The sequence below is a fragment of the Panthera uncia genome (genome assembly GCF_023721935.1).
Source record: "Panthera uncia isolate 11264 chromosome A3 unlocalized genomic scaffold, Puncia_PCG_1.0 HiC_scaffold_12, whole genome shotgun sequence".
In the NCBI taxonomy this organism is placed as follows: Eukaryota; Metazoa; Chordata; class Mammalia; order Carnivora; family Felidae; genus Panthera; species Panthera uncia.
Genome location: NW_026057579.1, coordinates 31,316,444 through 31,337,002, shown reverse-complemented (window position 1 = coordinate 31,337,002; position 20,559 = coordinate 31,316,444). Strand labels below are relative to the sequence as shown.

Below are 20,559 nucleotides of genomic sequence, written 5' to 3'. Positions count from 1 at the left end.
GTGCACAATCGCAAGCCTTCCCGGGCTCAGGGTGGGGGGTGGGGGGCAAATAGACTCCACTTCCGATGGCGGAGAGCACGTCTGGATGGATTGATTGAGGTTTGGAATTGTGAGATCCTTCGGGGATGTATGTGATTCAAATATGTGTATGTAGGACACGGCATCCCCCATGAGGTTTCCTGTGGCGGTGGGGTGTGTTTTTTCCTTCAGGTTGACATAGAAATCAACGGGGAATCCGTGGATTTGCACATGAAGTTGGGAGACAATGGAGAAGCGTTTTTTGTTCAAGAGACTGAGAGTGATCAGGTAAGGAAGGCTGGGCGGTCAGCGTTACTTCCTAGTTTTGAATTTCGAGCAGTGCTTATCTAGAGGACGCAGCGGAAGTTTGTGTGGCGAAGTAATGCTCGTGCTGGGCGGTGTAGACCATCACGGCAGAGAAGGGCGGCTGTTTCCCTGTACCAGGGGTTTTTGCGCCAGACGGGTGGGTGTGTGCTATGTCCACACAAGGCTCACCGGTCCTGCTTCCGCGTGCCCACCGTGTCCAAGGAGACGGGAACCAAAGCACATCCAAGCTGTTGTCCAAAGCATACAGCTTTGACACTGGTGTGTCAAATCCCAGAGGGCTGACTGTTCTAATTTCTGTTTAGTGAGTGACCGAATCCCTTGCATTTTTTATTAAAGACTTTAACAGCTCTGTTAAGATACAGTTTGGGTACCAGATGATCTATCCATTTCTAGGATACGAGTCCGAGGCTTTTCAGTATTGTCTCTTGTAAGGTACGTGCAACTGTCACCAGTCAATTTCAGGACATTTTCATCACCCCACAAAGAAACCCTGTACCCGTTAGCCACTACCTGCCTATTCTCAAGCCCCCATTCCTGCCTGAGCTCTAAGCAACCACCCTGCCTTCTGCTGGTATAGGTTTTCCTCTTCTGGACTTCACACGAATTCAGTCTTACAACATGTTGTCTTTTGTGCCTGTCTTCGTCCACTTGGCATGTGTTCCGAGTTCATCCATTCTGTAGCCCGTATTGGCAAGATAACAGCCCGTTGTATCCATGTCCCCCATTTTGTGTATCCCTTCGTGCGCTCAGGGACACGTGGGATGTTTCTACCTTTTGGCTGTGATGAGTAATGTTGCACCTTCGTGTGGACATATGTTATCATTTCTCTCGGGTGTGTACCCAGGAGTAAAATTGCTGCGTCACGTAGCAACTCCGTGGTTAGTGTTTGAGGAACTCCCAGACCGTTGTCCAAAGCTCTGCGCCGTTTTACATTCCCACCAGAAGTGCAGGAGAGTCTTGATTTGTCCACATCCTCAGCAACACTTGCCGGCTGACCGATTCCAGCTGCCCTGGGGGGTGTGGAGGGGTGCCTCGATGTGGTTTGCATCTCCCTGATGACTAATGATGTTGAGCATCTTTTCACGTGCTTATTGGCCGTCTGTATATTTCCTTTAATGTCGATTTTCTAAGTTTACTTATTTATTTGGAGAGAGATGGAGACAGCGCAAGTCGGGGAGGGGCAGAGAGAGAGGAAGAGAGAGAATCTCAAGCAGGCTCCGCACTGTCCACGCAGAGCCCGATGCAGGGCTCGTACCCACAGACCGTGAGATCATGACCTGAGCCGAAACCAAGAGTCGGACGCTTAACCGACCGAGCCACCCAGGTTCCCCTGTATATCTTCTTTAGAGAAATGTCTACTCAGATCTTTTTTAAATTGGGTTTTGGTCTTTTTATTATTGAGTTGTTGAGAGTTCCTTATATGTGCCTATTCGCTTCCTTGATGGTGTCCTTTGGAGCACAAAACTTAAATGTTGATGAAATCCAGTTTATCTCTTTCCGTTTCCTTTTGTTACTCCTGCTTTCGGCGTCCTAGCTAAGCATCCTTTGCCAAATCCAAGGTCATGACGATTTACCGCTACGTTTTCTTCTAAGACAGACCACTTTTCAACGCTTTCCTTCATCGAGAAAGCCACCTTGAGGGATCCTGTCGTGATTCCTCAGTGCAATCCACCTAGACGAGTTCCTTTACAGGAAGATAGCAGCTTTATGGGAAAGGAGCAGATCTCAACAGCTCCAGGCTTTAACGCGAATGCCCGTAATTTCAGTTTCAGAGTAAAACCGTCCCAGGCTCTGTCCCCACCCAAAGGTGTGACATGAAAGGAGGACCGGCGTCCTCATCCCATACCCTTCATCCCTTAATAACCCCAGGCGGCGGGGGAGGGGGGGGTTGGGAGGAGGGGCAGGAGGGGGGAGTCCCTGCCAATCTTTACCTTCCTATTCAAAGGGAAGGCTCTGAGAAGCATTAATTCGGAATTACCGATTCTTTCCATCTCAGATGGATACTTGGCATTTTACATTTCTGTTGTCCCTTAGCTCTGGACAGATTTTACACTGTGAGAGTTGAAGACGCGTTTGGGGCGAGGCTGTCATGGAAGGTGCAGACCCGGGGGCCTGCTGTGCTGGCCTTGAGGGTGCCTGTGGGTGGGACGGGGCTTCGGAGGCCAGAGTGCGTTGTGCCCCTTATGCCTGCCTCTGGCGACCCCTAGAAGGCCGCCGGAAATCCGGGAAGCCTGCGTCCCTCATCTCCGGATTGGCCCAGGATGCGGTCTCCCCCCTCAACCTGCGGCAATCTGCCTCTCCCCTATCCAGCCTGTGGACCCTTCTTTGCTCTTAACCCCATCTCAAGGCCGTCCACATTTCCACTTTGGCCCACTGCGCGGCTGGCTGAGATGACCTCTCCCCTCCCAGCCCGAGGCTTCGGCCCTGAGATGTTCATTGTATATGTGCAGCACATCGGATGTTCTCTAAACCTCTTAGAGAGAGAGAGAGAGACAGAATCTGAAGCGGGCTCCAGGCTGTCAGCTCAGAGCTGGAGGCCGGGCTCGAACTCACCAGCTGTGAGATCATGACCTGAGCTGAAGTCTGATGCTTAACCGACCAAGCCACCCAGGCGCCCCTGTGTATGTTCTTTACTTCTTGTTACCGAGTGTCGCATAATAAACAAGTCATTCGTTAATACAGTGATCTTTACAGTTTTTTAAAAACTGCCAAATCATTGTTAAACGACTGTTAAATTGACAGGCTGTGTGTTTTTCCCTTTTGCTTTTAAGAAGAGAGTCCGTATCGAATCATCAGCTATGTGCCAGGATGTGCTCTCTTTGTCGGCAGGTTTGGGGATGGCGGCTGTCAGGTGTTTTTTTCCTTTTTTTTTTTTAATTACTGTCATCTTAATTCAGTGCGTATGAAAAAATACATACACATTCTTTCTCCCTTTTGCACACAAGCATGCACGCACACACTTACCCACACTGAAATGCAAAATTGAGTCCAGATCCCAGGGTAATATAAATGCCTCAAAGCCCCTTTTCTCCTCTTTGCTTTAGATATTTCAAACACAGCCGGCTTTTGGTGGCCTGAAGTCACTAAGTACCTTGCTTTGTTACAATTAGGAAAACGCAGGATTCGGTACAAATGGCATTTAATGTCTCGTTGACTTTGTGGTCGGCTATCAGGTCTGGCCGCCGCACCCCCCAGACGTGGCGTCCAGCCGGCCTGCCCCGCGCGGCCCTCGCCAGGGGCGCTCAGGCTCCTACAGGGACCCTGGCCGGCCTTTGGCAGCATCCTGCTCCTTATGCCCAAATTCATGAGACTCTGAAAACGATTTTGTCCCGTAGGAAGTGATCCCCATGTACCTGGCCACCTCCCCTATCCTGTCGGACGGAGCCGCCCACATGGAGTGCCAGCTGAAAAGGAGCTCGGTAGATCGGCTCCGAACCCTGGACCCCAGCACGTCAGCCCAGGCCTCACCTCCCAGTGAGGCCCCTTCGAGCAGCTCTTTAGTGAAGAAGAGAAGAAAAAGGAGGAGAAAGTCCCAGCTGGACACCCTGAAAAGAGACGACAACATGAACACATCTGAGGACGAAGACATGTTTCCCATAGAGATGAGCTCCGACGAGGAGGCCGACCCGCCAGACGGTAGTAGGTAAGTGCTCTCAAGAGGCAGGACCTGTGTTCGAGTTGGGCGCATTGACTTTTTAAGATGATTCTTACAAACTCTTTTTTTCCCCAGAATTCCTTATTCTTATGGTAATGTATTTTAGATGGAGTTTAAAACACATTTTTGTTTCAATGTTTTTTAATTCGTTTTTGAGAGAGAGAGACAGAACGTGAGCAGGGCAGGGGCAGAGAGCGAGGAGGAGACACAGAATCCGAGGCAGGCTCCAGGCCCTGAGCTGTCAGCACAGAGCCCGACTCGGGGCTTGAACTCGTGAACCGTGAGATTGTGACCTGAGCTGAAGTCGGCCGTTTAACCGGCTGAGCCACCCAGGAGCCCCATTTTAGATGGAGTTTTAGAATTCTGTGGACCCAGCCTTAAAGTAGCATAGAGATTTGAGGCAGCTGGTAATATCAGACCTCCTCCCTTGTCTGGTAACTTCGACCTCTAGGACAGAGCCAAGGAACAGAGAACTGAGCAAACTGATACTTCCTGCACCAAACCATAGTTTCAGAACCTGACCTGTGTACTCTTTATTTTTTTTAGTTTTTAAATTTTTTTAGCGAGAGAGAGAGAGAGAGAGAGGCTGAGAGAAAGGGAGAGAGAATCCCAAGCAGGCTCTGTGCTGTCGACGTGAGATCATGACCTGAGCCGAAATCAAGCGTCGGACACTTAACCAACTGAGCCACCCAGATATCCCAGAACCTGCCTGCTCTTATCTGGACGCCGGTTGTGTTCCCGGCAGTCGGACTGGCTTCTAGCTAGGGCCTGATCTGTGATAGACTTCAGGTTACAAGTACGTGTAGAACATGGCCAGTTTTCCCTCCAGACAAACTTCCCCATTTTCAATTTTGATTAGGCCCAAGGTTTAACGGTCATCTTGTTTGGCTTTGCTTTTGACAGTGCAGTGACATTGTGCTTCTGTGTGTTACTATTTTGGTGATGACCGCCAGTTTTCAAAGAGAAAAACTCCTTTGTAAGGGAGCTTGATGGTTCAGACTTTTATGTCATTCGGTATCATTTTTGATGACTGTTTTTGTGTCTTGTTAGCATCAACAAGGGATAAGGGACATCAGGCGTATCCCTCTGCTTCATTATTCAAAATAGGACATTATTTTTTTTCTTGGCTAAAAATACAGGCAAATTGGCAATGTCCCTTTTCCTAACTATAGCCTCTAATCTGCTGCAGGCTCAGAAACTGATGGCTGGGCTTATTATAGTTGCCATGCCTGTGTGGCTTTTCATTCCAGAACTTGGTTGGTGATAGATACCTCAGGGAACAGCAAACATACGGACAGATGGCCTCTGCGTGAGTGAAATAGTGCATCCTGTTTTTTTAATGAAGGCATTCTACCTGAAACGAGACAGATCTGCAATCATTTTGCAGTTACAAGATTCCTTTGGTCTCTATCACGTATTTGTTCTGCTGGATGAAGCATCATCCGTGTGTGGTCATTCAGTTATTCGGCAGCCCCACCCGTGCACAGCGAGACCTTGACAGCCTCCTGGGTCTCGTTTTGGTGTCACAGTGTATACAGCAGGCTGTGTAACCATCACACACGTCCGTCAGTCCAGGTGCTTGAATACAGTCACTTTACATTTGCAATTCGGCCAACGCACGAAACACATTTATATGTGTCTCTGTCTCACTTTTTCCCTCTCTACTGCCCACAGTATACCCGGGTGGTAGAAGGAGGTCATGTTACTCCATAAACAATTTAGAGATAATCGGTATGAAATGGAAACTTGCCTTTAGTGTGAATCTATCACTTATAGTTCCTTGACTTTCGTCTTTTCTTTTTTTCCTCCAGAACTCTCCCTAATGATCTATCTGCATTCCAAGAAGAGGTTTCTAAGGAAAACCCTTCCCCCATCGTGACTTACCCTCAGTCAGCATCGTACCCTAATTCTGATAGAGAGTGGTCACCCAGCGCAAGGTAGGTTGCTGGGGGAAAGCGTGTGCATTCGCGCACCCTCGTCCAGAGGATTTGAAGTCATTTATAGGAGGTGTGTTTAATAAAAGAGTGAAGTAGACGTAAACAGTGAAAAAATGCAGTTTAGAGTAGGAGGTACGGATCAGGACCGAAAAAGGACATGGGCAGACCATCAACTTCTATCCGATATCCCAGTCAAACTGCCATCGTGGCTCTGGGGTCCCCATAGGTGACATTGAAGGAAAGACCACTTAAGTTACTCAGTGCTGAGTGTCAGTGGGAGAGAACAGGTGACTGAGCCTTTCCTGACACTTAGATCTCAGATAAGGTTCAGGAGCACAGCTGTCGCTCCAGGAGCCCCCGAGGTGGTTCTGGGCTGTTAGAATGATGCCCTGTCCTCATGCTTAATGCCTTCTGCCGAATTCAAGGATATTTATTTCCCTGAGGAGAAGTCTGAAGTCACCCTAGAATCCGGTATAAACTTGGAGGACCAGACCTGCTCCCTGTGCAGGTTGCCCTCCCAAAGACTCCAGAGACTTCTGTCAGTGCCAACTCGGAGAGCACGTGAGCCCATCTGAGCACTTTTCAGAAGAACTGGGGAGGGGACAGATGGAAACCGTGTGTCCTCAGCAGGGATGGTCTCACCCCCACTGAGACCAAAAAATTGGCTCCTGGGCAGCAAAGACTTCTTAGATGTTATAATGGCTCGTGGCCTCTGAAGGGCCACAGCACATAAGCAGTTGCACAGTCTGGCCATGGGGCTGAAGTTTCACGGTGGAGGGAGGGCCACTGGGGGAAAAAGGTCTCAAATGTGCGAACTGATGGCTTCCTTGGATCGTTCTTGTTCCTAATGTGTTGGAGGTACTTCTCGTTTCTAGTGAAAGTGTAGGAGCCCCTGTCACAAAGGCTTCCTGCCTCCCTGCCTTCCAGAGTCTGCCAAACACACTCCTGGTTCAAGTTTGACTAGAGTGACCTTGCTGATGCCACAGCACAGTCAGCAGCATGCACTGGGGTTGAAGTCACAGAAAAATAGATGTGTCCCATACCTGGTTTCCAGCCAGGATCATGACAGTGAGTGTTAGTCACCAGGGTGGGGCTGGGGGGCCTGTGAGGCGTCCCTGTGGGGGTCTGTCTGCAGACCAGCCCCGTGCAATAGAAGCATAAGGCCAGCTCCGAATGTCATTTATAATAATCTAGGAGCCATCCTTAAAAGGTTAAAAGAAACTGATGAAGTTACATTTTGTATATTTCCTTTGACCCAGCATATCCAAAACATCATCAAATAACTAGTTTTCAGAAAGTTATTGGCGAGGTATTTCGCAATGTGTAAGATCATTGTGAATTTCACATGTGTGGACCATCTCAGTTGGGACGCGTCCTATTTCAAGCGCTAGGTAGCCACGCGTGGCTTGTGGCTGTCGTGATGGACAGTGCAGATGTTAGACCTTTCTGGAACCTCCTCCATTGTCCCCCTAGATCTGTGGAGATGAACCCTAAGGGAAGAGCATGGTACTTTAGAAAGAAAACTATGTGGAATACTTTAGAAACCACTAAGGGGTTGAAAAATCTGTTGAAACGCTCTACATTCATTTTAAGAATTTAAAAGAAGTGTTTTATTTTATTTTTTGTTTATTTTTGAGACAGTGAGTGAGCGGGGGAGGGATTGAGAGGGAGGGAGACAGAGGATCCAAAGCAGGCTCCAGGCTCTGTGTTCATAGCAGCGAGCATAATGTGGGGGCTTGAACTCACGAACCATGAAATCGTGACCTGAGCCGAAGTCGGTCGCTCAACCGACTGAGCCATCCAGGCGTCCCAAAACAAATGTTTTAAACTCAACCCTGGGTATGTTTCTCTGTCTCTCATGTTTTCCTGTCTGAATCCAGAACAGCGACCATGTCAGATCATGTGGGTCTGACTGCTGTCAAATGCAATTACAAATTAGGATAAATAGATACATTTCCATACTTGGAATTATGCATTTTCTTTTCTTTAAAGAGACAGCTGGCAGCAGAGATGATCAAGTCTTTGGTGTATGCAGCTTGATCAAGCACTAAATTCTGACCAGAGAAAAACAATCTTTTATGGGCAGAAGGATGAAAGAGAAAGTGAAATGAGTCTTTTGGCAGTTTCCTGTTCTTGTGGTGCAAAAAATTCATGTTGATTTCCTAGTGATTTCAACAGCTAGTCCCCTAGTCCTCTGCTGTGGTCGGATGCCTAAGCATGTTCATTTTCTTGCAAATGTTATTGTGGAGAGTTAGTCAAAGAATTTATATGAAATGTAATTTAATTGACCTATGATTTTTCTTTCTTTTAATGTCTATCACGTGGTATCCAGCAGCCTGATAGATTGCCAAGGGACTGCCCCCCGCCTGGCAGTTGTGGCCGAGGGAGGCCTTTCTAGCTCTTGTCCTTCACAGCCTTCCCACTTCTATGCTTCGGAAAGGTAGAGGGGCTTTTTTCCCCACTTGGATGTCTTCCCTAATAAAAATTGTGCTCTAACTCTTACGTAAAAGTCTGTTTACCATTGACCAAATTACTTATGCAGAAAACCCGTAGAGGTCACGCAAGTGAAAATTTTGATCTAACGCTTACAAATCTATCCGACTAACCGAATTACTTATGAAGCAAATACACAGAGATGATTATTTTCCTTCGATGTTTTTAAGCATTTGTAGATTATTAGATGTTTTCTTCGCTATTAAATTTGATTCTCTGCGCATTAGTAGTGATTAAGCAGAGAGTCCTTCCTAATTTTTGTGGAGTGCTGTGCAAAAACAGAATAATGAAATAAAAGTTGGGAATATGATCCTTCTTTTGTCTCGGGGGTTGTTCAGCAAATAAGTTTATAAGATCTTTAGTATAGGGGAAGTTATTATAACTCCTTTAAATAGCTTTTTAGACTTCCTGAATAATGGAGTCATGTTTCCACAACATTTCTAGAATGGAATTTCAGAGACTAGCACAGGGCGATCTTAAGGTTTGGGATTATATAGGTTTGTATATTCCTCGGATGCCGTGGTCTGCGATTTCGGCCTCCTTCCCTCCGTGTCGCCCATACTCGAAGCTGCATGGTGGACCTACATGGCTTACTTTATAACCTTGAACGGCGAAGCTATGATTAAGTTCTATGTGGGAAACTGTTTTTCTTCGTGATTAAAGAATCAGGTCTCAGGAGGTGCTTTATTTGGGGGTTACACGTGCGGAGGAGAGACCATTTTAAAAAGAGTACGCTAAGCGGTGAACGGTTAAAACTGACTTGCCTAACTGGGGCTGCCAGAATCCTGAAAACTATTAACGTGGCTAATAAATAAATGCATTACTTACGAAGATCAGTCACTGACCTTGTAAGCCTCCTGCTTTGAACAACCCTTGATCTTGAAAGCCCAGTATGTGGTGGTGGGAAACTTTGGAGCCACCGTTCTTCTCATCAGTCACCCTCGGCGTTGGGAGTCTTCTCCCCGGTTCACCTTCTGGGAGCCTGGATCCCAATGCTTTGGACAAAGGCCGGTGGTGCCCACGTGCCGCCATTTGTGTGGCGTGTTGAGCGGGAGAGACGGGACTCCTAGCTTACGGCTTCCACGCCCGGTTTGGTTCTCTGTGAATGCGAATCTGCAGCCCTGGATACTTCTCGGGAAACCTATGGCTTGTGGCGTCCATCAGAGGATCAGAATATCAGGGATTCGGGAGTTGGTGCCGCGAGAGAACGGTGGTCAGCATCTGCCTTCTTCCTAGCGCAGGGGTTGGCAGACTGCAGCTGGTGGGGCCACCCGCGGCCCTCCATCCGTCCTCGGGGTGTTGTGGGCACGCGGCCAGTTCGTTCCCGCGTCGTCCGGGGCCGGTTTGGTGCCACGGTGGCAAGATTGTGCAGTTGTGACAGAGACCGCGTAACCCACAAAGCTTGAGCCGTTTGCTCTCTGGCCTTTCCCAGACAAAATTTGCTGGCCCCCGCCTCCTCTAGGGCAAGTTCAGTGGCAAGGGCTTCACTTCGTTGAGCGCAGCGGGTAAGACAGTTCCGTGTTCCACGGACTTTGTAACAAAATAGAGATCATATTTTGTGTGACAGAATCGAACAGCAGGAGCTTGTTACGCAGACGATGTGAGATTTGGGTGCAGTGGTGTTGAGGACAGGGAGCCGATCGCAGCGCGCTGTTTCTGTGATGACGATTGTGTAGGTACGCTGGCGGCCACGACATCCCCTCCGCAGATCTCACGTACGCTGAATACGTAATTGTGGACACACCGGTGCCCGAAGACCATTGGCCCTTCGGAGAAAAACGTAATTGTAGGACCAGAGGGAAGCAAGAGAGGTAGGAGGGCGATGAGCACGTTACCCCTCAGATGTAGGGAGCGCTCCGGCTTCCTCTTGTGGGACCACTTCCCAGAGGGCAGAAGAGGGTGTGTTGGTGTGTTGGGAGACATGTCCCGTTGTATACACTCGTCCAGTACACATGCCGCTGAAATAGAGCGTGAGGGCTGATGGTTTGCTGGGTAGTGGGCGCCATGGGCGACGAACCAGCCTATGAGCACCTCAGTGTGAAATGGAGGACGGAGAGAGAGTGGTTAGTCTGGTCCAGATGGCTTGATGACAGAGCTGGGGACCGATTTGGCCATGAAGGGTCCCTGTTGGTTTGATACAAGTTGGGTTTCGTCCACGACCGCTCCTCGTCCTGACGGGAAGGTGTATTCGGTTGGAGTTGAACTCGAGCTCAGGTCCGCGAGGCCAAGCATGGCTGTGAGTGGTGGCTCACAAGACTAGAAGGTCTGGGGAAGAGGGTCATCCCCTGCTTCGTGCAGTATCATCGTTTAACGCTGGGGGAAATGATGTGGGAGAATAAAGGCAGGGAATGATTAAGTGAGTTATGTTTTTCTCCTCCGGATGTTGTTCAGGATGCTGTGAGAAGTTTATAGATTAAGGTGATTACTCTTGGCCGGTCACTCTTGGCTGGACAGAGGGAAGGCTTCGTTCCTGTCCAAAGAGTAGAGATACAGAAAATAGAGGGATGAGAACACAAGTTCTAGCCACTTAAAAGCTGGCCTGAGAATTCAGCCTCAGGTTGTGTTGTTACAGAACGAGCCTTAGCCAACGGGTGGGTCTTTGACGGATTCCTGGAAGATCCCGTATTTTGTAAAAATCTCCACGTAGAGGCTCCTGCCACGCTAAGCGAGTGTATTTTTGGCATCCGGCATTTGTGGCAAAGTTGGCACGCGAAACAGGTCCCTGTTTTCGAAGCCAGCGCGGATTCGTAAATGTGTTAAATGTAGAATCGGATGGGGGCGTGTCTGAGAGAGGCGGGACCCCTCCGCAGCCGAGAGCTACCAGACTTGGTTTGGACGTGGAGAACGAACGCAGGGGAGGTGAGCTCAGGGCGAGGTGGGGAAAGACGGGTGGTTGCGAGGTGAGAACCAACTCTTTTTTCCCCCTTTCTATTGTCATCTGCCTTTTCCTCAGTTCTCCTTTCTAAATGCCCCTTCTCCTCTTGGAATTCGCCAGCAGGTGGGCAGGTGGCCCACGTTGGGAGGCGCCTTCCACCTGCCGCGCGTTCTGTGGCCCCCTGGTGGCCACAGGTGGGAATGTCATGAAGCTTGTGTGCATTCTCTGGGCTGTTGGAACCGTAGAATTGTGGACCGAAAACATCTAAGAAAAGTGTCTCTTCCCAGTCTAATCGTGGATTTGTGTTTCCTTAAGTCCTTCAGGCTCCCGACCTTCAACACCTAAAAGTGATTCGGAATTGGTCAGTAAGGCCGTGGATAGGACGGTGCAGAAGAATAACCTAGAAATGCTCTGGCTCTGGGGAGAATTGCCCCAGGCTGCAAAGGTAAGTTTCTCCCCCTGCCTCCGTTCTGCCATACACCGAAGGTGGTTTCTAAGAACGTGAAATGGGCATCATAATCCTTTCTTTCGAGAAATTTTGTTTCATATTCTAGTCTACTAAAAGAATCTTGAGAATATTCTTACAAATTTTTAAAAAAGATCGTAAAGCCTTTAGAACGTGCTAGAGCGTCTTGTAACCCCAGTAAATACTTGTCATATGAACGAATGAAAGAACGAATGAATGAGTGAACATTGAAAGCACTCCTGTGAAGAATCCAGACCAACAACCCTTTGCAGGAAAGGTCTATTGGGGCAAAGTTGTGGATTCTTTCCTTTTCTGGGTTTATATTTAGCTCTCACAGAAAAATGCTGATTTCACTGCCCACAGGCTATAGTGCTGACCTAGCCAAGCATCTTTACAAACTCGTGTCATTTGTTGCTGGAGAAACGGCGTGAAAATGCTAACCCATCACTTCTTCTGGCAAAACGCTTCCAACCACAGACGTGCTGTAGTGTTGTTTTCATTTGTGCTAGAAGCTTGTGAGATCGGGTCCAGAAACGAATACCCTCCCTTCTCTCTCTAACCCATAAATTGCATTTTGGTTTTTGTTTGGATAAATCTTTTCCAGAACTAGAAACTCCTTGGAGAAGTAGAATCAAATGTTAGTTTCCCACTCAGGCGAACCGACCGCCAAATCTTTACTTATTCACTCACATTTTGGGGGTAAAACGTCATTAAAATATAACCTGCATCCAGAGAAACGCCCAGATCATAAGTGCGCAGAAAATAAACTTTCACACTATGAATGTATCCATGGGACTTGCACCCAGACGGAGAAGCGGGGCTTAACCAGCAACTTGGAAGCCCCACCCTTTGTAGTTACTATTCAGATTGACCCCCCAGAAGGATCAACAGCCCCCTGCTCTAACAGCAGAGGTTGGTTTGAGAGCCCTCATCATGTTGTTGTGTGTAGTTGTAATTCATCTCTTGTCATTGCTGCGAAATACCCGCCGTATGAATATACTTCCTGTTCCACTGGTGGACGTTTATTTGAGCCTCTTGTATCTGTCGGCCTTTACTAATCCCACTTACTTCTCTTTGGCAGCTGATGTTATATATGAAAGTTCATTTGCTACGGATAGTCTGGTTTTTCTAGAATCTTTTGGCAGGTATGGAAATCGCCGGGTGGCTCCCGAGGCTTAAATGTCCGTCAAACGGGCAGACAGTTCTGCAGATCTTTAATTGGTTGATCGTTTTTCCCCAGCTGACTCTGTTTTCCTGTTTGCCCACGCTCTGACCATTGTGTCCGTCTGTCTGTCTCTCTCTGCCCTTCTGATCTAGTCTCCACACAAGGTGAAAGACTGCAGTCCATTGAACGGTAGGAAAGTCTGTGATAAGACGCACTTTCAGACCGTTCAGAGTGAATCTTCAGATGCGTTCAGTGACCAGTCGCCGACGCTGGCCAGGCCTCCCGTGCCGCCCGGTTTAGAGTCGAGCAAGCCTCCAACGGACATGCAGTGTGTGAACGAAGAAGATGTCGAGGCCTTAGGAGCCGCGGCCCCGCCTTTAGCCGCGATTGAAGACCCCAAGCCCCTGTCTGCCACCGTGGCCCCGATGGCGAGCAAGACAGATTCTCCTTCCAGGAAAAAAGGTGGGAAGGCCCGCGTGTGCTGGCTCCTTGTGCGTGAACTTGGTGCTCTGTCTGCACGCTTGGGTTCCTTCTCTCGGTTGTTCCGAATACGTCAAGGTGGGTGCTGGACTGGGACAGCCGTCGCGTTCAGTTTGTGCCCTTTTGCTGAAGGTGTTAAAGTATCAGAATTCAGTTATAGACAATCAGACGAAAGGAGCCGTTGGGGGCGGTGCAGTGAGCCCCCTCACTTTGTAGATCGGGGTGCTGGGATCCACAGGGATGCAGTCTTTTTCACACACTTGGGGCTACGTAGGAAGTTGATTAGGGAGCTCATCCTGGTCCCCTCTCCCCCTGCCCCGGGTTTCGGTCTAGCACGTTGCCCTGGTTTCGTTGCCTCGAGCGCCGTGTTATCCCTGCATCCGATGAGCATTTGGGTGTTGGCCCGTTTTTGCCGGGAACGTCCCTCCTCACGTATACGTGCTCCGTGAGACCAAGACTCTTCTGGTCTGGTTTCCTTTTGTGTCCCCTGCACTCAGAATGGCGGCTGGCACACAGTCGGTGCTCCATAATTGCTCTCTTAAGACACACCCAGCTGCCTACCCGGAGGCGCTGACGTCACGCCTGATCTGGTAACCGCGCAGCCTTGTGCGGTTTTCCGGACGTGTGTGAGCTGGTGATGTGACGCCCTGGCAGAGGTGGGCAGGGGGTCTGCGGCCCTGGTGCGCCGCGACCGGCCCTGCACCGTTTCGGCTGCCGTCCCCGGGAGTCCTGGCCCAGAGAAGGGCCTGCTTCATGAGTGCCTTCATCATGTGATGCTAATGAGGATGATGACAGGAATCGCTTCAACACTCGGAGCACCTAGTACCCTTCAGGCGCTTCGCACGCGGGGGGACAGAGACGCCGCAGGGTGACAGAACTTGGTCAGGGTCGCACGCCTGGCGGTGATGGGGTCACGTGCGCACTGGGGTCGCTCGGCGTCTGGAGTCGGGCCGCTGACTTCTGACCCTTGTGCTCTTGGGCCAGGGGGCCGCTTGTGAGCACAGTTGCACACTGCGCCTTAAGTGCCGTCTCGTGCGCCTCAGAAGTCCGCGCTTCTGGAAGGTCGCTGTTCTGACTTGGCCCGTTTGCTCTTGCAGACAAACGAAGCCGACACCTTGGTGCCGACGGCGTCTACTTGGACGACCTCACCGATATGGACCCGGAAGTGGCTGCGCTGTATTTTCCCAAAAAGTAAGATTTATTTTTACTCCTCTTACCGTTGTCTAGGCGACTCTGTGTGAGTCTGGTTTCCTCCTTCATGGCTGACTAAGGAGCGAGGGAGAAAAAGGCAGCGGGAGGCTCAGATTTTACTGTGAGAAGCAACCGGTAACGACAGTGGGCTTCCCCTGGAGACGCGCGTGGGGGTCTCCGTGCGGCTGGCTTCCCACCTTCGGAACAGGAACGCAAGCTCGCGGCTGGCTCCCGCGGTGACACCCACGGTCGTGTTGCAGCGGGCAGTGTGGCCCACACCCTGAACCGGTGGCCAAGAGCGGGCAGCCGCCCCCTCGGAGAGGTTCCCTGCCCAGGAGAGGTTCTCCCGTGGCCCTCGGGGCCCCTGTTCGGTTCTGGGATTTGCAGGGAGGGCTGGCCCCTGGGCGGTCCCGTGGCCTCTTAGGACAGCGTGCCTTCTCCTCAGTTCATTTCCCATGGGTTTGGGAGGGGACCCCAGGAGGCTAAAATAATTGTTTCCCTCCGAAGGTGATTCGTTGAGCCTGCCTTTCTCTGTCGTGGTCCTGAGGTGACCTCCCGTGCTCCTTCGAGGGCTGTCGTGTGGCAGGAGTCGTTTGATGGCCTCGATGTCACAGCCTCTCCCCCTGTCCTTCCAGCGGAGAGCCTTCCGGGCTGGCCAGACACACCAGCGACAACGGCGCCCGGTCGGCCAACCAGTCCCCGCAGTCCGTGGGCAGCTCTGGCATCGACAGCGGCGTGGAGAGCACCTCGGACAGCCCGAGGGACCTGCCGTCCATCGCCATCTCCCTCTGCGGAGGCCTCAGCGACAACAGGGAGATAACCAAAGGTAGCGCGGCCCCAGAGCCTGGCCTCGGAGCCCGTCTTTGAGCCACGGGCGCCCCCTGGTGGCCACCGGCCGCAACGTCCGGAAGCTTGGGCTTCTCTAGTTCCGTCCAAGGTCGCCTTCCGCTTGGCTGCCTCAGGGGTAGGGCAAGTGACTCATTGTCGCTCAAGGCCCAAATGTTGCCGGCTTGCAGTTGGCCGACCGGACGGCTCTGTCGTTCACACCACTCCTCCTACCTCCACTGTTCTTCTTCATCACGCCCCACCCCGCCCCCCTCCCCGGGGGTGGTGCTTTCCGGCAGGTGAGGGTGTGCACTTCAACCCTTGGCGCTCAGAGGCCATCATCTTCCCTTCCTGCCCCGAGAAGCCATCCTAGACTCCTGTCTCCGTCCTCACGTCCCTTCAGGGCTTCGTGAGTTTCTCCGCGAGGCTGGGGCCCTTTATTCTGGAACCTGAACCAGCAGATCCGGCAGCTGGTGGTGGACTGAAAGAAGTTGCTCAATGCGACCCAGCTGGTCGGGTCCATTACAGGAAGTCTTTCTCAGGCCCCCTCCCCCTCTAATAACCAGCCACACTGTGTTTCCGAATCTCGGGCACCGGCCACTCTGAAGCCCCGAAGCGGGGAGCACTCTGTGGGCGGGGAAGGAGTGGGAGGAGGCTGGTGTCGGTGGTACCCCCTCTCTGGTACACTCGCCCCCACCGTCATCTCACGGGGGTCCGTACAGATGAGGCCAGATTCCCATGGCCGGGAGTCCCCGAGGAGAGTAGCTGGTGGTATGAATCAGGATTCCAAAGATCCGTGTCGTGGGCACTCTGAGTTGGCATCATGACCAGGGTTTGTTTTTTTTTTTCTGCTGGACAGGGGTGACTCTCAGTGTCCTGGGTCTCCTGGGTCCTGGTTTCGTTCAGGGGATACGGGACCCCCCCGAGGGAAAGGGTAGGAACAAATTAGGGTTACAGAGCTGGTCAGAGCCCTCATCTAGGCTCGAGACATGGCCCAGCTGAATGGGGGACCTCGAGTGGAAGCCAGGGCTTTGGGTCAGAGCTCGTTCTAGAAGCCGGAGTCAGGGCTGAGGTCCAGGGCCTCCTGACCCGGTGGCCTTCCCGCCTCTCGGAGCGCGGTGGGCCTGGGCGGGCTGGTCTCACGCCGTCTCCGGCACTTGCAACAGGTGACAGGGATCAGCACCGGGGCCCTGACTCTGAGTGAGCCCTTCGGGACGCCGTGCTTTCCGTGCACGACCTTGTCCCACCTCATAGCCCCCGAGGAAGCAGGCGTGGTTCCGATCCCCACGTTACAGACGAGGGAACCGAGGTTTGGGGGGGTGAAGTACGAGCTCACTACAAGCTCACGCCAATAAGCGTGACTGATAAGCTGAGTGGCCTGGTTTCCGAGCCCGCTTACCGTTCAGCTGCTTCCGCGGATGCGTGTATAAAGCGTCTTTTCCACACACCTGCTCCCAGCCGCGCTGCCCGCGGGTACGCTTCCCCGACCCCTCCGACTGCTCCCAGCCTCCCTTCGTTTCCGCACAGGCCCCTTCCCCAGAACTAACTGAAGCCCCTTTCCAAGCGCAGTGGAAGAATTGTCTGTACGGCTGGAAGATACTTGCGAGCGAGTGAGTGAAAAGCGAGCCTACTTGCCTTAACGAACGTTCCTTATATTTTCTCCTTATTCCCTACGATTGCCTTCACAGATGCATTTCTGGAACAAGCCGTGTCGTATCAGCAGTTTGTGGACAACCCAGCTCTCATTGATGACCCCAATCTTGTGGTGAAGATCGGGAATAAGTAGGTTCCTCTGGGAGGTCATTTTGACTGTCACGCCACGCCGATGGAAATGCACTTTTTCAGATGCAGAGATGGTGACGGCGTATAAACCTCAGCGGTGTAAAACGAGGTCTTCGTTCCAGTTTATTATTAGCTCTTCACTAGCGGCACAGTCCTGTGGTGTTACCTAGTTTTATTACGGAACGTGTCCAGTCTCAGCACTTGGCCCCTGGGCCTCAGGCCTGTGTAGTATGTAGGCGGGAACAGAATAGACCGCGTACCTCCCCCGGCTTGGGTGTCTGAGGTCACGGGACGTGCAGGTGTTTTTGTAGCCGGTTGGCAAGCTTTCCTCCCTGAGGGGAAGTCAAGGGTGTTTAGGTATTAAGTTGGGGTACCTGGTTGCCTTTTTTATGAAACGTGGCAAGAAATGCCACAGGCACGTTGGTGGCACCGTGGCCACCGCGCCTGCCTGGCTGTGCTTGGCCCCTGGGACTGGCTGCTGTGGGGTCAGCAGGACGAGGGGCCCTGCCGGGGAGGGGCGTGTGGGGGAGGGCTAGGGTGTTGGCCTGTTGGGGACCCAGCTGGAGTTCCAGAACTTTCCATGACTGTTTTCTCATGACGCTCGTAAGACCTTGCAGCGTGAGCCTTGGTCTTTGACATCTGTTTCATTTTCTCCCGTCAGGTATTATAACTGGACAACGGCGGCCCCTCTGCTCCTGGCGATGCAGGCCTTCCAGAAGCCTTTGCCAAAGGTGAGCTTTAACACGAGGAAGAAGAGGCGGCCCTGCAAGCGACGGGGAGACTCCTCTGGGTGGTTGGAACGTAACCGTTCTCGTAGCACCACAAAGTTCATCACATGACGTCCTTTTGGAGCTCGTGGAGCCCGCCTCTCTCGCACGCTGAATGGCCTTCCCCTCCTTTATCAGGGCGAGACCTCCCAGTCCTGCCGGTTCCAGATCAAATCCTGTCCCCAGGGTTCCTCTCCCGACACCTGCCGCGCTAGGGACACAGCGGAGGGTGGGCAGGTGGATGCCCGGATGTCAGAGCCCAGGGATGACGAGGGGACGAGAGAGAAGGGCTGGAGCAGGTGGCGGTTTGGGTGCAGGGAGACGGCGCATCAGACGCTGGGGGTGTCGGTGCTGCTCAGCCAGGAAGCAGGCCCCGGGGCCGAGCGGCCCAAGCGGGGAGCGGGCAGGGTCTGGCAGTTCCTAAGCCACCCGAGGCAGCGTGATGGCCGCAAGGAGGAGGCAGGGTTAGAAGGGCTGGTGGCCTACTGTGGCCCAGCATGCTCTCATGCTCCCCTCGGGACCCGCTGCACACTGGGCTTGGAATTGTTCAGTTTTCCAGCATTGCGTCTTCCTGCTGGATTATACATTCTTCGTGCTGCCAAGACCGTGCCTCCCCTTGTCTCCCTCGTCCGCTTAGCAAGTGCTTTGTGCCATTTGGTGTTGTAGCAGATCAGCTAGTTCTGATATCTGAGGTTCTCGAAAAGTCTCCTCTGACTTTGTTGAGTCCGTGCCCACCCCTTCCTGCACACGCACGTGCCTGCGTGGGGAGGCGTTTTGGGATTTGGAGACTGCGACCTCGTCGGTGGTGGTACTTTGTCTGAGGTCACGTTTCCCTTGCTGGTTTTGTTTTGTCCCCGTCCGGTTCCTTGGTATCCGTGGCCCAGGATACATTAAAAAAAAAAAAATTTTTTTTTTTTTACATTTATTTATTTTTGAGAGACAGGGAGAGACAGACCGCGAGGAGGGGAGGGGCAGAGAGAGAGGGAGACACAGAATCCAAAACAGGCTTCAGGTTCCGAGCTGTCAGCACGGAGCCCGATGTGGGGTGCGAACCCACGAACCGTGAGATCATGACCTGAGCCAAAGTCGGACGGACACTCGACCGACTGAGCCACCCAGGAGCCCCGGCCCAGGATACGTTTTTATGTTACATTTCTCAGCTCTTACACAGCAGTAAGAAAAAGGACCAATGCAATTGAAGTTTCCTTTACCTTAAAGGAGTTAGCTCACAGGAGGAGTGCGCGTGGCCCCTAAACTTAGTCTTTGTGATACACATCCTAAGTCTTTTTACGAGCTGTCAGTAAGTTTTCCGCCCTGCTTATTGTGTTTGTTAATATAGAATTCATTTTACATGTAGACTTTGTCTGTCTTTTATGGTCTCGTATCACCCTCGAATGGCCCTGCTTTCTCATTTGCAAAACTTGGGAAAATAGACCATCTTGTTTCCTAGTACTTTCTTAAATCTTTGACCGGGCTGGGTTTTATTCTGAGAGTGAGAGAGGTATCGGGAACCCAAATCAGTTTTTTTGCTTTTTGTTTTTTCCAGTGGGTTATCGCATCAGGATGCTTTGCTTGTAGAAAACAGAATGACTACAAGTAGCTTAAATAATAGGCGTTTCTTATCCGACTCAGTAAGAGTCTTAGAGGTTGGTGGTTTCAGGCTTGATGAGTTTGGGTTAGCTTCTCTGTGATTTTCTTGGCTTTCCCTTTATGTTCACAAGGCGACTGTCCCCCCACATCGTCTTCTCAAACAGCCACGTCCCAAATAGGAAGGATGGAGACAGATTTCTCACTTTCCACTGGCTACCACTTGGTCACGGGATCACCTCCAAAGCAGTTGCGGGCAAAACAGTGACGATGACTGACGTAGGCCAACCGATGTCAGAACATGCTGCACCTGATTCTCGAACAGGGTTTTAGATTTGTTGGCAAGAAAGAAAGGGGATGATGTGCCCAGAGCATCAAGTCACCGGGTCTGGTGTAGCTACCTAAGTATCTCAGTACCTTTTGTTAGAGGACTCTTTCCCCCACTGCTAGGCAGTTACGGCTACAAGCATGTATTCCATTTGTTTATGGATTTAGGTTCATTTCCGGACTCTGTCTTCTGTTCTATCTATATGTGTACTCACGTACCAACGTAACACTCTTTTAATTACTGTAGCTTTTAAACATATTTTAATATCCAGTGCGGCTTGGACCTACTTAATACTCTTCTGTCTACGAATTTTCTGGGATCTTTTTGTTTTATAAACGAACTTTAGAATCGCTTTGTCTAGGTATGAAGATAATCCTGGTAGTTTGTTTTTTTGTTTTAATTGGGATTTTGTTACATTTATGGATGAATTTAGGAGGAATGGGGAAATCAACATCTGTACGAATTATCCTCTTTGTGACTAGGTTATGAAGGATTTGCTTTTTGGTATATTAGGAGTTTCTTTTGTATCAGGTAGGGATCTTTAAGTGACCGAAAGAAGCACGCTTCAGGTGAAACGTGAATGATTTCTCTTTCTGCTTACCTGCAGTCTGTTTGGCTGAAAGACGTAAACTGTTTTTTCATTACTAGCGGGGGTGATGATTC

The 20,559-nt window shown here is 51.0% G+C and overlaps 1 protein-coding gene across 3 annotated transcripts in view; it reads left to right on the top strand.

Moving 5' to 3' along the window:
* The window catches only part of LPIN1 (lipin 1), an 80,907-nt gene that overhangs the window by 29,085 nt on the left and 31,263 nt on the right, over positions 1-20,559 (top strand). For 2 of the 3 annotated variants that reach the window (XM_049652510.1, XM_049652511.1), the window contains exons 3-12: positions 211-306; positions 3,681-3,988; positions 5,812-5,937; positions 8,270-8,377; positions 11,621-11,750; positions 13,089-13,398; positions 14,514-14,607; positions 15,243-15,433; positions 17,121-17,214; positions 17,876-17,945. In XM_049652510.1, coding sequence (XP_049508467.1) covers positions 211-306; positions 3,681-3,988; positions 5,812-5,937; positions 8,270-8,377; positions 11,621-11,750; positions 13,089-13,398; positions 14,514-14,607; positions 15,243-15,433; positions 17,121-17,214; positions 17,876-17,945 — 1,527 coding nt within the window. The remainder of the gene's footprint in view (positions 1-210; positions 307-3,680; positions 3,989-5,811; positions 5,938-8,269; positions 8,378-11,620; positions 11,751-13,088; positions 13,399-14,513; positions 14,608-15,242; positions 15,434-17,120; positions 17,215-17,875; positions 17,946-20,559) is intronic. The other variant, XM_049652509.1, reaches the window with a different exon arrangement.